This window comes from Otolemur garnettii, unplaced genomic scaffold (genome assembly GCF_000181295.1).
Source record: "Otolemur garnettii isolate 467f Iridium unplaced genomic scaffold, OtoGar3 scaffold00048, whole genome shotgun sequence".
Classification (NCBI taxonomy): domain Eukaryota; kingdom Metazoa; phylum Chordata; class Mammalia; order Primates; family Galagidae; genus Otolemur; species Otolemur garnettii.
This window is the reverse complement of record NW_003852443.1, coordinates 11,874,420-11,887,839: the sequence shown is the minus strand read 5'-3', so window position 1 is coordinate 11,887,839 and position 13,420 is coordinate 11,874,420. Positions and strand designations below refer to the sequence as shown.

The 13,420-nt window shown below is 37.8% G+C and overlaps 2 protein-coding genes across 2 annotated transcripts in view; one reads left to right on the top strand and one right to left on the bottom strand.

Annotated features, from left to right (window-relative positions):
* The window catches only part of CIR1 (corepressor interacting with RBPJ, 1), a 42,413-nt gene extending 29,420 nt beyond the window's left edge, over positions 1-12,993 (bottom strand). Inside the window, exons 1-6 of the mRNA XM_003791506.3 lie at positions 12,842-12,993; positions 4,906-5,000; positions 3,171-3,244; positions 2,507-2,517; positions 2,350-2,414; positions 1,329-1,377 (exon numbers count right to left, since the gene is read on the bottom strand). Of these exons, the coding sequence (XP_003791554.1) occupies positions 1,329-1,377; positions 2,350-2,414; positions 2,507-2,517; positions 3,171-3,244; positions 4,906-5,000; positions 12,842-12,913 (366 nt within the window). The 5' untranslated portion in view covers positions 12,914-12,993. The remainder of the gene's footprint in view (positions 1-1,328; positions 1,378-2,349; positions 2,415-2,506; positions 2,518-3,170; positions 3,245-4,905; positions 5,001-12,841) is intronic.
* Positions 12,994-13,063: 70 nt separating this feature from the next.
* The window catches only part of SCRN3 (secernin 3), a 31,017-nt gene continuing 30,660 nt past the window's right edge, over positions 13,064-13,420 (top strand). Inside the window, exon 1 of the mRNA XM_023514165.1 lies at positions 13,064-13,087. The gene's annotated coding sequence lies outside the window, so the exon portion shown is untranslated. The remainder of the gene's footprint in view (positions 13,088-13,420) is intronic.

Here is a 13,420-nt window from a genome sequence, read left to right as displayed (position 1 = left end):
AAAAAAAAAAAAAAAAAAAAAAGATCTCCAGGGAAAGAGACCCCATAACTATGTTTGATAATTTAATATAAATACTAAAGTCTCTCACAATAAATTCTGTCTAAAAGCTAAGCTGAATTCCATTTCTTTTTGTCTCCTACTTGGTGGTACTATATACTTACCAAAAAGAAATAGTTAGAATTATGTCATGGCTTAATCTTAAATTTTCATTATTTTACTTTATTTATTTATTTATTTATTTATTTATTTTTTGAGATAGAGCCTCAAGCTGTCGCCCTGGGCAGAGTGCCATGGCATCACAGCTCACAGCAATCTCCAACTCCTGGGTTCAAGAGATTCTCCTGTCTCTGCCTCCCAAGTAGCTGGGACTACAAGTGCCTGCCACAATGCCTGGCTATTTTTTTGGTTGCAGCCATTACTGTTGTTTGGCGGGCCCAGGCTGGATTCAAACCCACCAGCTCAGGTGTTATGTGGCTGGTGCCTTAGCTGCTTGAGCCACAGGCACCAAGCCTACTTTATTTTTTAAGAGACAGAGTCTCACTGTGTCACCCAGGCAATGGTGTGATCATGGTTCACCGTAGTCTTGAACTCCTAGGCTCAAGCAATCTGCTTATCTCAAGCCTCCCTAGTAGTTAGGACTATAGACATGTACCACCAAAAATAGCTGGCTAATTTTTAATTTTCTTCTAGAGTTGGGATCTTGGTGTGTCTTCAACTCCTAGTCTCAAGCAACGCACCCACTTTGGCCTCCTAAAGTGCTGGCTGGAATTACAAGCAATGGCCACTGAGCTCAGCTGAATTCTCTAATTTTAATAAGTTAATATTTAAAGCTTCAAATTTCTAAATCAGGGGTTGGCAAATATTTTCTGTATAGGTCCTGGCAATAAATATTTTAGGTTTTTCAAGCAAGATCTGTTTTGTTACAACTACTCAACTTTGTTACAATAGTGGAAAGCACCAAAGACAATATGTAAACAAGGGAGTGTTCCAACAAAACTTTATTTATAAGGATTGGCCCTCCAATGCTAAGTTTGTCCCAGTTCTAAATACACAATAGTTTTAAATCTTTTCTTGACCTTGAGTGAAGTCTCCAAATTCTTTGAAAACTGCAGGGACCAATATCATTATAATGCTTCCTACAAAGGTTTGATTTCTTTTATCAGTCTACTACATTTTATGTTTTCTCCCCATTTCCTTATATTATTTGACAAACCTAAACCACAGTAGCCCTTTTCAACTTAAACACCTTTTAGACAACAATCTAAAGATATATTTATTAAATAAAAATTATTATAACACATTATAATATTAAAATATGCACCACTTGCCTGAATACCGAAGGGCTGGTCTCGGATGTTCATGTCATCTTTGGCATATCTATTAAATAGAGAAAATGTACAACATTACACTAAGAATAATTTAATAAACTGAACAACAGTTACTCTGAAAAACAGTTTTATAGTTCTAAGAACACTATGAAACATATTACTTAAATAAGTGTATAGAACTATACCATTTATTATTTCCAAACACCATCTAAGTGTCTGGTCTGATAATTTGATTTTTAAAAAATAAAAATGTACATAAAACAAAAGACTATGTTCAAACAGATTAACTGCATAAAATAACTAATTAAAATCATTAAATTGGGCCAGGCATGGTGGCTCACATCTATAATTACAGCACTTTGGGAGGCTGAGGTATTTTAGACCAGCCTGAGCAACATAGCAAGACTGCGTTCTTTTTTTTTTTTTTTTTTTAGACAGAAGCCTCAAGCTGTCCCCCTGGGTAGAGTGCTGTGGCATCTCAGCTCACAGCAACCTCCAACTCCTGGGCTCAAGCGAGTCTCCTGCCTCCGCCTCCCAAGTAGCTGGGACCACAGGCGCCTGCCACAACGCCCGGCTGTTTTTGGTTGCAGCCATCATTGTTGTTTGGCGGGCCCAGGCTGGATTCAAACCCGCCACCTTGGGTGTACATGGCTGGCACCTTAGCCACTTGAGCCACAGGTGCCGAGCCAAGACTGCGTTCTTACATGCATATATGCACAGATTTAGTTGGACATGGTGGCAGGCACCTGTAAAACCTAAAAACATGGAAGGTTGAGGCAGCAGGATCACTTGAGCCCAGGAATTGGAAACTGCAGTGAGCTTATAACTGCACCACTACACTACAGCCTTGGCAACAGCCAAGACCCTGTCTCAAAAAAAAGGTCACTAAATTAAATTAAAATTAAAAATATCTTTCTATGTTAGTTTCTCTAGTGAATGAAAAGACAATGTAAGATGGAATAGCAGACAAATTTAATGATATACTACGTATATCTTGTCTTAAAAGCAAAGCAGTCCTTACTTTTCTCTTGGGGCTCCTTTCTGCCATTCAAATTTGTATTCAGTCTCTCCTTCTGTTTCTTCTTTCTAAAAACATTCATTGAAAATTCTTTTAATTTTTCCATTAAGTCACAATCAACTGAAAGTAAATTCAAACATAAAAAAGAATTGTCCTTTACCTCTTTGTTTTCTTGTTTGTATATCAAAAATATGGAGGGAAAAGGAGAACAAGTTAAAAACTTCGATATGAAAGTCTACTATATACTATACTATGATATCATAGCATGTAATTATAATTTTTAAGAATTTATTGGTTTGACTATTCTTTCACAAGATAAAAATTCAGAACAATGAAAGATACAACACAATAATGAATAAGAGATAGTATTTTAAAAGTATGTTAATTCTTAATTTTAAGCTTTTATACTGTTCACTGATAGTGCATATTATGGTTTCCATTCACAAATATATTTAGTAACAATGACTAAAGACCTATACACAAATTATAAAAGACTAAATGTACTTCTGCTCATGTTGAGATTTTTTTGTCCTCAAAGGACACACCATGAAATATTACCAGATCAGAAAGATATTGTTTGTGGCTGGTGCCTTAGCTGCTTGATAGTATTTTAAAAACTGTCTTCACATTGCAAAGACCATTCATTTGCCAAAAAAAAAAAACCAAACAAACAAAAGAAAGAAAGAAAAAAAGAACAATTGTCTTCACAGAATAAAAGCAATTTAAAAGGATGAAAAGCAACTTTCAAAAAATACGTCATAGCAGTTTTTAATGTTGAGTTGTAAACATACCAAAGGCTTTTTAAAAAGAGAGTGAGACAATACCTTTCTTAGCTCCTGGTGGGGCCTCATACATGAAATTAAGGCCATTTTTTACACGTTCATCTCCCATAAGCAACCTAAGGAAAACATGACATAAAGTTAACAATTTTATGTAGTAAGAAAAACCTATAGGTTACCCATCCTCCCCCCAAAACCTAAGGGAATTAAGATAAAATATTTCTGTTAGAGATGAAGTTCCAAAACTGTATTCCATTGACTGAAATATCTGAATGGTGCTGCTCCTTTGTAATAGTAATTTGTTTTAAGTCTGAAGCTTTCTTAACTATTTGAACAATTCCAGCAATCCCAACAGAAAAGGGAGAAAATGTTACAAAATTTTCTTAAAACTTTGAAATGCTGTGTGAACAGCGACAGCTTTGAAAATCTATATGCCATCACAAATCTGGATTAAGTTAAAAAGTGCCAACACTTTTTCTTAATTGTGAGGGATCAAATAGTTTTGAAGAAAAATGAGTCCTCTGGGATTTCTTTAGGAAGTCAAACCCAATTAACACTTCTAAGAGTCAAAGTCAATGAGAGAATAAAATTCTTCAGTGAGGCCACTGAAGAAAAGAACCCTTTAAAGAAATTCTACACAAGCCAACTAATACGATGAAACTAGTGTCTGTGGCACTTCAAAAATCATATTCTTTATAGTATATGTATTATACACGTATGTATCCCTTGTTAAAATGTCTTAAAGGTTGAGAGAAACTACATTTCAGATTCTTTTACAGGCTCTCTATGACACCATTTATTGTCTTGCATAAAGTAGGTATTCAATAAATGTTAACAAGGTTGAATAAAATTAGGGAGAAAGCTACTCAACTGAACTAAGTTCCATTTAGTTTTCCTCTCAAAATATATTTTTAAAAGAGCAGTGAAAGTTTAGTACTACTTTGTTTACTTCCATATTTTGAAAAAAATCAGGGTTTTGTGGAAAATTTATTGGTCTATTCTAGGAGTTTCAAATGAAAGCAAATGTCTTTAACTTGGAGTACCGTCTTCAGGGGTCCTCAAACTTTTTAAACAGGGGGCCAGTTCACTGTCCCTCAGACCATTGGAGGGCCGGACTGTGGGCCCCGGGACAAGTCGGCTGCTAAGCAGGACAGACAGCAGTGGCAAAAACACCGGGCAGGCCGGATAAATATCCTAGGTGGGCTGCATGTGGCCCGTGGGCCATAGTTTGAGGACATTTGGTCTATGTAATAAAAGCACCATTACTCAGCTGCTGGATTAACCGAGAGAAACCAGCTTCAGTGTTAGATTTTTTAACACAAACATGAAATCACAATAGCTAAAGGGAGGAAAACCATGCTGGAGGAAACCTGCTAACAAACAGAATTATGACATACATGTCAAATAAAGACACTATACTTTTCTTCTTCAAGGCATCCTCTTCAACTTTTCATTTGAGCATCTTAAAAAAATACCTTTGTTAAGAGTTCTCAGCAGTTCAAATAAAGACATTTATTTTCCTCCAAGCTTTGTCTAATTTGACACTTGCTCACAGAATGCGTATGAGTCACATGAATCTATATGTTATGTGAGTTATGAGTAAAGCTGAAAAAGTGGCCATCTATAGGTATGAAAGTGAAGAAGATGGTTCACAGGGAAAGAACAGAATCTCATCTTTGGGCATTTAATCCCCCCAAACTGGCTTAACAGATGATTCAGTAAGGAATCATTCTCGTAAAATTGATTATTCTAAAAACACTGGCATAGCAGAATTTCTTACCTATTATCATATGATTCTTGTTCTTTAAGATATTGTTGCATCAATTCTTCTTGTTTCTTCTTGTCATATGATATTTTCTGTTCTGCCATCCATACCTATCAGTGAAGTTAAAAAAAAGTAAATTAACTCATTGGATTTAAACTAAATAGAAGTCTGCTTTTCTTTTACAATAAAATATAAAACACCATTGTTTACAGTTTGCAACATCATCTAATTTGGTCAGTTGCTTGATTAACCAAGAGAAACCAGCTTCAATGTTAGATGTGCAATTTAAATATAAAAATCACAACAGCTAAAGGGCAGGTACCATACTGGAAGAAACCAATGAAGTACCCTAGCCACGATCCTGCTACTAACAGGATAATGACACGCATGTCAAATCAAGACAATTTACTCTTCATCCTTTCATTTGTTAAAGAAATATCTCTGTAAGCATTCTCAGCAGTTCAAGTATAGACATTTATTGTCCTTCTATGCTTTGCCTAATTTGAGACTTGCTCACAGAATGCAAATGAGTCACATCAATCTATATTTTATGTGAGGTATGGGTAAAGCTGGGAAAAGTGATCATAATGACATCATCACAAAATAATACCTGAAAGATACGACTTGGGTCCTGATACAAGTTCTTAAATTTAACGGTTCAAAATAGCTGAACAAGCAAAATAGCCAGGCAAAAGTGTCAAACTTAAGACTTATACTCAGTCTCTCTGCATTATTTCAGGGAACAGAACAAACACCTCTTTTTTATTTTGAGACAGAGCCTCAAGCTGTCCCCCGGGGAAGAGTGCTGTGGCATTAAAGCTCACAGCAACCTCCAACTCCTGGGCTCAAGTGAGTCTCCTGCCTCCGTCTCCCAAGAAGCTGGGACCACAGGCGCCCACCACAACGCCCGGCTATTTTTTGGTGGCAGCCGTCATTGTTGTTTGGCGGGTCCAGGCTGGGGATTCGAACCCGCCACCTTAGGTGTACGTGGCTGGCGCCTTAGCCGGTTGAGCTATAGGCGCCGAGCCACAAACACCTCTTTACGTGGAACATGTCTAGTCTAGATAACTCTTCAGCACAGGCAGTCAGTAGGGTTAAACAATGGCCACAGATGCCAGTGGGTGTCACTGACACCGTAAGAGAAATGGAAGAGAAAACAGAGAAAGGAAATAACAGAGTTAAGAAAGAGATGTATCAGATGTTCTAGAGTAGCTCAAAGGCACAAACATCAAGGGCTAAATGTAACTCTATGTGAAATTTTAAAAATTGTAACAGTGTTCACGTGAAGGAAGAAAGCCCACATAACTTACACACATACATTTAATCATGTTACTTCCAGGTTTAAAAGATATCAATACTACTCTACCACCTTTAGAATAAAACACAAGGTGACAAACATTCAATGTAAAGGGGAACTCAAACCTTTCCCTTCAAACACACTAAATTTTAAGAATGTAAATTTGATGGTAAATGCTTAACACTGAGATAATTATAAACTGTGGATGGAGAGTACATAAGTATAGGAAGGAGGGTAAGACTGCCATTATTCACTCAATAACTAGGAAAATGACATGAAGGTTATGTTGGCCAGTTTGATGAGAATATTTCAAAATGTATATAAAAAAAGCACACTGTACCCCATGATTGCATTAATGTACACAGTTACGCTGTAAGAAATAAAAAAAGATGTATAACCAGTTAAAAAAAAAAGATGCCATTATTCAATTTTATTTCAAAAGAAGGGGCAGTTATTAGCATTTTAGCAGTATAGTGATAGGACTGTTCTATGGGGATAGTTTTAGATGTAGACAAGAAGGATTATTATACAGAAATAAAAACAAAAGTAGAAGTGAAAGAAAATGTGTTAGGAACAGACTATATCTAAAATGTCTTAAGCTTTCTTCCATGCAACAGAAGAAAACCTATACTTGGTATAGGCATGAAAAGGTACATATTTGGAATTTTTGCTGAAGCTCAAAAGGTAAACAACACAATAAAGAATTTCAAGGTTTCATTGCTGGAAGGAATAACATTACTTATAACAAAATAACTACCATTTATATAAAGCTTTAGAATTTACTAAGTTATTTCACTAGTCTTAATTGCTCAAGAGCTCAAATACATAGTGAGTACTTAACACAGACTCGAATAAAATAATAAAACCTATTTCTGCCTTTAAAATGCTCAGAATCTATTCACGTAAAATCACTTTTCTGTATGGTTAAACTACAGGTGTCCCAAAAGTTGCTGGAAGAGATCATATTTTTGCTGTAAGAGACTATTCCTATATTAATAGCGTATTATCTATACAATGGAATATATAGGGTGGCCATAAAGTTTAGGTGCAATTTAAAATAGGGTGCAATTTTAAATTGCATAAGAACTTTATGGCCATCCTGTATGTGTGTGTATATATACATTCATACATATATACATATACATATATATATTTGAGATAAGGTCTCAGGGATAGAATGCAATGGTATGATCATAGCTCACTGTAACCTCACACTCCTGCCTCAACGAATCCTCCTGCCTGAGCCACAGGCGCCAAGCTGGATTAATGAAATTAAAAACAAAAGAATCGTTCAGAAAATTAATGAAAAAAAAAGTTGTTTTGAAAACAATAAATAAAATAGATAAACCTTTGGCCAGACTAACCAGAAATAAAAAAGTAAAATCTCTAGTAACCTCAATCAGAAATGATAAAGGGGAAATAACAACTGATGCCACAGAGATACAAGAGATTATCTCTAAATACTATCAGAAACTTTAGGCCCAGAAATTTGACAATGTGAGGGAAATGGATCAATATTTGGAATCCCACCCTCTCCCTAGACTTAGCCCAGATGAAACAGATCTCTTGAACAGACCAAATTCAAGCACTGAGATCAAAGACACAATAAAAAATCCCCCCCCCCAAAATGCCCTGGTCCAGATGGTTTCACACCAGAATTCTATCAAACCTTCAAAGAAGAGTTTATTCCTATACTGCAGAAATTATTCCAAAAAATTGAGGAAGGAATCTTCCCCAACATGTTCTACAAAGCAAACATCACCCTGATACCAAAACCAGGAAAAGACCCAACTAAAAAGGAGAATTTCAGACCAATTTCACTAGTGACTATAGCTGTAGAAATTCTCAAAATCCTAGCCAATAGATTACAGCTTATCATTAGAAAAGTCATACATCAAGATCAAGTAGGTTTCATCCCAGGGATGCAAGGCTGGTTTAATATATATAAGTCCATGAATGTTATTCACTGTATCAACAGAAGCAAAACCAAAGACTATATGATCTTCTCAATAGATGCAGAAAAAGCATTTGATAAAATCAAATTATGTATTATTATTGCTTAATATTTCGATGCAGCAATTGTCTGATTTCTTTTCTCAATGTAATTTGTTCGTTCATTCTTTATGAAGTTTTTGTTTCTAATTCTTATCTTAAACATTTTATTGTTACTAAATTTTAAGCCTTTTTAATTTTGTAAAAGCAAAAAGTGGAAACCTAATAAACACATGTATATGTAAAAAAAAAAATAAACAGAAGTCTTGCTCTCAGAGGACTAGGCACGGTGGCTCATCAGAGACAGGTGGATTGTCTGAGCTCACGGGTTCAAGAGCAGCCACAGCTAGAGTTAGACCTTGTCTCTAAAAACAGCCAGGTGTTGTGGCCAGCACCTGCAGTCCTAGCTATTCCGAAGGCTGAGGCAAGAGAATCGCTTGAGCAGGACACTCTACCAAGAAGAATTCAAAGTGAAACTGTCTCCACTAAAAAAGGTTCTGCTACCAAGCAAACTTCATTTCAAGTTCAGCACTTTATGCTTCATTCACCTCTCTGGTTCGGTCTCGATTTTTCTCATTGCTGTTTTATTAAGCAACTCTCAAAATATACTAACCAGAAAATTAACCTTAATTGAACATGAAAAAAAAATGCAAGAATTTAGGTGAAGGATGATCAGGGTCTAAAGTAAGACACAGACAATAGTGATGAAGAAGAGAGATGGATTAAGGTAAGAGATTATTTGGAAGGCTAAGACAAATACAATTAATTAGCTGACTAGATAAAGGGGCGATGAGGAAGGGACAAGTCCTGAGTTTCTGGCTTGGGTGACAGGATAGAGAATTGTGTTAGTACCTATGATACAGAAAGTAGAAAAAGAAGAACAGACTTGAAATGAAAGAAAAGTTTAGTTCACATATGTTGAATCTGAGATGGCTGGTAGGACATCAAGATGAAAATGGAATGAAATTAGACTAATTCCATCCTGTATATTCCATTGTATAGATATATGTTGTCCATGAAGGAATAGTCTTTTAAAGCAAATGCATACAGAGTAAGGAAGAAGTAGATCAAGGATGAAACTCTGGGGAATGCCTATGTTTTAGGAGCAGGCTAAGAATAAGGGTCCACTGAAGCTGATGGAAAAGGCCTAGTCTAATAGGAGAGCTAGAAAATCATAAGACAGAAGAGAGTTTCACAAAGGAGTAGTGTACAGTGCTGCTACTGTGACTAGCAGGTTTGTGAACTGTTGGCTAGTCTACAAGGAGAGATAAGGAAGGAGGTTGTACCACAATGTAATTTAACTGTTTTCTTCATCTATAACAGAGTGACCAGCAGATACATAGCATTCACTCATAATCTTCATGAACAAATGAGACCTTAAAACTTACTGGACTGTAGTAAACTCAAAGTACCTAACTTTACAATTAGAATTTTCATGGTGGAGCACTACTATACTTAGATGAAACTCCTTTGTTTCTTCCATTTCTTTCCTCTTCTTAAAAAAAAAAAAAAAAAAAACTTTACTGGGGTATGACTGACATACAAAAAACCTTACATATTTAATGTATACAACTTAATAGTTTGGAGATAATTATATACCTGTGAAACCATCCCCATATTCTATACCACAAACTTAACACCTCCAAAAGTCCCCCCCCATTATTATTATTATTTTTTGAGACAGAGTCTTATTATGTTGCCCTTGGTAGAGTGCTGTGCTGTCACAGCTCACAGCAACCTCAAACTCTTAGGTAAGCGATTCTCTTGCCTCAGCCTCCCAGTAGCTGGGACTACAGGCGTCCACCACATGCCCAGCTATTTTTTTGTTATTGTTGTCATTGTTGTTTTAGCAGGCCCTGTCCGAGTTTGAACCCACCAGCCCTGGTACATGTGGCTGGCGCCCTAGCCACTGAGCTACAGGAACCAAGCCAATTTTTTCTAAGTATTTTAAAAGTTTCGTTATCCTTAGTTAATAAAGCAGGCTAAGGCCAGGCACAGTGGCACACACCAGTAATCCTAGTACTCTGGGAGGCTGAGAAGGAAGGAATCTTTGAGGTTAGGAATTCAAGACAAGCCTGAGCAAGAGACTCATCTCTACTACAAATAGAAAAATTAACAAGGCACTGCAGTGCCTCCAGTCTCATAATGCCTGGAGACTGTTTTTTTGTTGCTTGTGTCCCAGTTACTCAGGAGGGTGAGGCAGATGGACTGCTTGAACTCAGGATTCTGAAGCTGGTGTGAACTAGGCTGATACCATGACACTCTAGTCTGGGCAAAAGAGAGAAACTGTCTCAAAAAACAACAAAGGAGGCTAGAAGTTATCTTTTCCCCCAATAAAGTGTTAATTACCTATTAAGGAAAAGTTATTAAACAAAAATAATCAACCAAAAACAATTCATTCTTCTCCTCTATCCTGGGAAAGGTGTGAAACAGATCAAAGAGGCCAACAACATCTGGTACATTGCGCATGACACTTTACACAGACAAGAAGAATGTAGGTTCTAAGCCTGCAACTGAATTTACTGAACTTCTCATAGTGGATTTTCAAGTTACTCTCTGCACATTTACTTTTACTTGTAAGAAAGATGTTTCACTTAATTTTCTAAGGCTAAATGTCAAAAGTTCCAGTAAAAAATTATGCTTTTCAGGTACACTTGTCTCTAAATGTTAAAAAACAGAACAAATAAAAGCAAGTGCCTGAATTCCATTTGATTTCTTCACTCCTATAAAATCAGTAACAGATAAACTTTTGAGTATGCAGAGGAAGAAAATGTCTGTGCTTGGTAGCAAAAGTTACTTGACCAACTAAATATAAGCAAACCTCTTACTCCCATGATTCTAACCATGCAAACATAGTTTGGAATAGTAGAAAAAGTCCTGGGCTAATCAAATGTCCTCTTATTTGAACTTAGTTCTGGTTCTACCTTTAACTAGCTGCATAACTCGTGGCAAATTTGTTTCCTCATTTATAAAGTGAGGAAATAGAGCTATGATTACTAAGGATCTTTCAAGATATGAAACGTTGATCCTACAAATACGATAATGATTAAAATGATGCAGAAATAAATGTGATTCTGATTAGTCAATGTTGGCAGAACTTAACCAACTAAAAACTAAAGAACAAATTATTCTGATGCATGCTTTCTAGTATGTCCTGAGTATCCCCTCCTGTTTCAGAAAAGCAAAAGACTTTCTCCAAGACATATCAGATGTGGCCAACTAGCTCTACTGCTTGCAGCAGGTTGGAATAAGGATGCAGCCTGATTTCCAAATAGATCAGCAAGCTCCCCTGTTTCATAACCAGGAATGCCATTTCTATACTACTAGTATGAATTCTTTGTTAAATAAATGTTCTGGTTAGAGCAGAGCTTCTTAACACCAAAGATTCTCATAATGCCTGGAGACTGTTTTTTTGTTGTTGAAACGCAGGATGCTACTGGCACGTACAGGGAAGAGGCCAGGACTGTAGCTAAACATCTTATGACATACAGAACAGTCTTCGACAACAAAGAATTGTCAGTTCAAAATGTCAGTAGCGCTGAGTTTGAGAGGGCATAAATTCTTAATAAGGGGATAGATAATTGGTTCCTGGGGGAAGCAGGAACACTCTTAAGTTTATGAACTTGTGTAAAATTTTATATAAAGCCTATGTTTATGTACATACTGTTCATAAAAAAAACATATCTGTGGCACTGAAATTTCATAGGGGGGTGATTACGAAAAAAAGTCTAAAAGCTCCTTAAGAAGGCAATAATGAAAAAAAGTTGAGGAAAACTGGTCTAGAAGTGAGGAAGTATAGCAAAATCTCATTATCACTGTAAATGCTTTTAAAAACATTTAAAAGTTTAATTCATTTCCACAAGTTTGTATGCTAAGGGCAATTAACATCTTACTGAGCTCCAGCTCCATGTGGCGGGCTGCCACCACAGTGACAGGAGCCTGCATTGTTTCAAATGCTTTATCTATATCATTTCACTTAATCCTCACAATTTTACAAGTCAATGTCCTTAGTTTATAGATCAGAAGACAAAGAATCATAGTTATTAAATATTTTGTGCAAGGTCTTAAGGCGGAAAGTGACTGTGCTGAATAACTACAACCCAAGTCTGACCCCAAAGCCCTAAATCTTCCTACCTCACCATTCTGCTTTTCACTGCTATGATATTCAGCAAGATGCTACGCCTAATAAACGAGCAATTATTTAAAACGCTGAACTTCAACGAGATCATCAAATAGCAACTACATTATCGGGTGCATTTCTCTTTTAAGGTCTTAAATAGGGAGTTTGCTTTGCACAGAAGAGCAGAGTTCAGAAGCCGTAGTCTGTCTCTAGGATCCGAAAAGACAAAACAGAATCAGCTGAGGGAAGTATTAAGGAACCATTAGTATCATCGGTCTCCACATCTGAGGGATTTACACTCTGGCCGACGTTGCTCCTCTGAGGTGCCTGTCTCCTCGCTGATGCAGAAAAAACGTTGAAGACTCTTTTTGTTAGCGAGTCGCTTAGCGGAGAAGAGGGCGAGAACATCAGGGCTTTAGGCCTGGAGAAGAGGGGACGGTCCTAGGGATCTCAGGGACACCACCACTCTCGCCTCCAGCAGCCTCCAGGAAGCCGGTCGTCGTGGGCCAGATTTCCCCCCTCCTCCGGGTCTCTTTACTCACTTTTTTGATATTAGATTTGGAGGCTGGATGAAAGTCCTTCTTGCACATGAAGTTGGCAAAAGATTTCCCCATCTTGGAGGGCGAGTTGGGGGAAGCAGCCGCGAGCCCTGGGAGCACTGTAAACAAACTCCACCGCCTAACCGGAACTGCGCTCCAGCGGGGCGGGAACTTCCGAGGTCAAAGTCGTCAGCTTCCGGCTCCTGGCTCCGGTACCTGCCCCTGCTCGCCCTTCCCCGGGGAGTCCAGGTGAGGGGCATGCTGGATGAGGGCGTGCATAGATGAGTCAGGACAGCGGACCACCGAGGAGCTGCGCGGCGCTGCCTAACGTAGGGGCTCCAGGCCCAGCGGCGCCCACTGCCGTGAGCGCCACCAGCCCGGGCGCTGGGCGGACGGCTGCGGCTCTGCGGGGGGCGCTTGACAGTTCCACCCGCTACTTTCTGTGAACTCGGACTCGAGTTGCAAAAACTTCTGCACCAGTTTTCTTACCCGTGTGATGGAGATAGTAATTCTTGTCCTAACCTTAGTGCGTTTGTGAGAATGCAACGATGTGAGGTTTCTGAACCCGCTTGGTGAACTAAA